Genomic DNA, 3,397 nt, shown 5'->3' on the forward strand with positions numbered 1-3,397 from the left:
GGAATTCTGAAGTTGGGTTTTAGAATAACTTTTGAAAAAAATGCTTTATGCCAGCATTTATAATGGAATTGGATTGGAAGCAAACTTTCCAGTGTTGGTTTTTGTCTCACTTGGTTGGTTTTTTGTACCGTGCCTGCACACTGTACTGTTTTCCAGGTATTGATCTTATGCACGCTTATGTTTTGTTATGATACTTGTACTTTCACTGTTCAAGGCTGGCATCCACTCGTCTCTTGTCCTCATTTTGTATCTGAATTTTCTTAAGTGTTTTCACTTAAGAAAATTAATTAAAATTTTACTGCAGATCTTGAATTTACTTAAAATAAAAATCACATTGTCCCTGTGACATCGGGGAAGTACACTTAGGAGCAGCTTAAGTGGTAATATTCTACATTCATTCCATATGTTTGCATCTCAATTGAACAAAGTTCAATTTCTAAAATTAAAATAACTCAAATAAAAACTTGTTACAACTACAATATGTAGAAGAGCATCTCTGAATATATAATATACATTGACCCAGATGTGCTACAGCAGCAGAAGACCACACTGGATGCCATTCCGATCAACAGATCAAGAAACTGAGGCAGCAGTTTGCACTACATAGTTTGGACAACTGAAGACTGGAAAATGCTGTCAGTTCATATTATTCTTGAGTTCTGCTGCCATACTTGGATGGCAGGGACATGATGCCAGATGTTAGAATTGGGTATAGACAACATGAAAGGATGGATCGATCCATCCTTGTATCAACAGTTCATGGTGCTGTTGGTGGTGTAATGGTGTGGGGGATATTTTCGTGGCAAAGTTTGTGACCCTCAGCACCAACTGCGCATCCTGAGTATTGCTTTTGACTATGTGCATCACTGTAGAGTTTCCATCTTCTGATGGCTGATTCCAGCAGGAGCACCCACCATGTCATAGAGTTCAAATCACCACACACTGTTATTTTTACATGACAAGCTCAATGTGCTGAAACGGCTTCCACAGCCACCACAGCCTAAATCCACCAGACCAGCTTTGGGATGTGGCTGAACTGGAGGTTTGTCTTTATGAATGTGCTGCCACCGGAGCACATTCATACTGTGCCCCGTTACTGGAGCTGGAAAGTGAGTTATTCAGGAGAACTCTCCCCAGCATTAACTGCCCTGCTACTGTACCACCTTAATAAACCATGTTGAGGAAAAACATCTTGTGCTTAAGAGTCTGTGTGAAAGTTACTGCATATATGTTCAGTGCAGACAGATATATAGTGCATATGGTTATATAGGTATACATGTCATCCAAAAGTCCCCCCGCCCCCCCCTTTCCTGTCACTCTTCATTATATCTATCAAAAAGGGACCCAATATAATTATTCTTTAAAGAAAATGAATGTGCAGCCACCAAATCTACAGCAGCTGCACGATGCTATCACATCAACATGAACCAAAATAACTGAGGAGTGTTTGCAGCACCTGTTGAAAGTTAAAGTGGGTCCAACACAGTATTAGTGAGGCATAATGGCTAAAGTCTCCTGTTAGTACAAAGTGTATAATATGTAGCAGTGGTGTACATTAATGAGTCCAAGAAGAAAAACAAATAAAAATAGTAACAATAACAATAAAAATAAACTTTCTGTCACTTTTGGCAAAAACCAGCAGTCATTTAGTCAAAGTAGAAATTTCTGTCACCATTTGCTGTGTTGTGCTTTGAACCATTTTCTGGCAGTCTAGATTTCAAGCAGACTCCTGATAAAGATCAGACTTGGGGACGTACAGGAAACAACACTTTTTTTTCTCTTTCTGTTCTCATCATTAGCGGACTGCAGAACTTTTGATAGTTAGTTCATTTCTGCACATCTAAAGGGATCACATCAGTAAACGGGGAAAGGGAGCCTTGAAGTGTAATTCCTGACTGGACCTGGTTGGAAGAGCCATCACTGAGATATCACAATGTCAGGTAATTATCTTTCAACATTAATCCACAATTTAGACAATTTAAAGTGTCATGTTTTACAGAGCTCTTGGAAATTTACTTGGGTTATAAAGTGTAGTGTTCAAAGCTGCACGCATTGTCACAGAGATCTAAAACCAAATGCTGTGACTGAAACTATGTCAAAGCTACTTCATGATTTCTAATTTCATCTTTAATCTAGAGATCTTATTTTTACTGTTGTTTTTTTAATAGTAGTTAAAAACAACACAACACTGCCACAATGCCTTAATACAACTTTTACAAGTGCTGTTATCTCCATCCATGTATCTGCTACTTTCAGAATAATAATGGTAATATTGTAAAATCATGGTAATAGTGTTAAAACCTTTCATCACATCCAAAACAATGCTTACATTAAAAATTACAATAACACAGATAAACAAACCCAATAGTTGATCGTAGGTTTATTATGGAATACCATCCTCGTCTAATAATTTTAATCCCAACAAAACCAGTTATCAGATTTGTTACAATAATGGTGCAGGTTTAAATCATAGACAGTGTGAAGAAGATTTTAATCCTATCTTTTAAAAAGAAGCATTTTATGGATTAACGATGTTCCCAAGAGGGAGTACCAATGAGCACCAATAGGTGGCAAAGTCACCCCCACTGTCAACTGCCTGGGGGGCCAAACCAGCAGATGTGAATGGATTATTTGTGGTGCTCATAGCAAAGGAAAACCTCCTTTAAAACAGAAACATGTCATCAGCAATAGGTTGGCAATTCAGGCTGCACTTGATAAGGGTTGAAACGGCATTACGAAACCAAACCTAACACTTTGATGCAATGAGCATTCAAAAATAAATCCAGTTAACCTCCAACGGCAGCATGTGTTTACAGCAGTAAAGAAGTCTTTGATATACTGTTTTGCATCTTATTTGTCGTAGCCTGTGCTGAAATTAATATAAATAATAATGTTAATAACAAATCTTTCTCTCTCTTTCTGCAGGAGAAAACACCACACCCTATGATTATTCATTTTACTATGAGTTTTCTAACGACACAGACCGTTCTCCTACCTACATAGGTGATGTAAAGGACTTTAACAAAGTGTTTCTCACCACTCTCTACAGTTTGGTTTTCATCATGGGCTTCATAGGTAGGTGTGTCCTCTTGTGTGTATGCTGTGGAGATTATGAGTTTCTACACATTGCACAGACCTCCTTTTCTGGGAATTTCCAACTTGAGAATTTTTACCTATGCATGCAGGTGTGTGTATGTGAGACACAAATGAAATGCAAAAGAGAGAGAATGTTGTTCAACATGTAATAGTGTCACAGGTACACATATTATGTCTTTTCTGCCAAAGGTAACGGGCTAGTGGTGTGTGTCCTGGTGAAGCACCGGTATCAGAGCAACTTGACAGACATCTGCCTCTTCAACCTGGCTCTCTCTGACCTCCTCTTCGTCTTCACGCTGCC

At 38.4% G+C, this 3,397-nt stretch overlaps 1 protein-coding gene across 1 annotated transcript in view; it reads left to right on the plus strand.

The window, feature by feature from the left end:
- The first annotated feature begins 272 nt into the window (after positions 1 to 272).
- Positions 273 to 3,397, plus strand: part of LOC121815409 (CX3C chemokine receptor 1-like) — a 4,309-nt gene continuing 1,184 nt past the window's right edge. The window contains exons 1-3 of the mRNA XM_042226303.1: positions 273 to 1,940; positions 2,926 to 3,075; positions 3,286 to 3,394. Of these exons, the coding sequence (XP_042082237.1) occupies positions 1,934 to 1,940; positions 2,926 to 3,075; positions 3,286 to 3,394 (266 nt within the window). The 5' untranslated portion in view covers positions 273 to 1,933. The remainder of the gene's footprint in view (positions 1,941 to 2,925; positions 3,076 to 3,285; positions 3,395 to 3,397) is intronic.

The sequence above is a fragment of the Haplochromis burtoni genome, unplaced genomic scaffold, assembly GCF_018398535.1.
Source record: "Haplochromis burtoni strain Fernald_Lab_line unplaced genomic scaffold, NCSU_Asbu1 Contig_206, whole genome shotgun sequence".
Taxonomy (NCBI): domain Eukaryota; kingdom Metazoa; phylum Chordata; class Actinopteri; order Cichliformes; family Cichlidae; genus Haplochromis; species Haplochromis burtoni.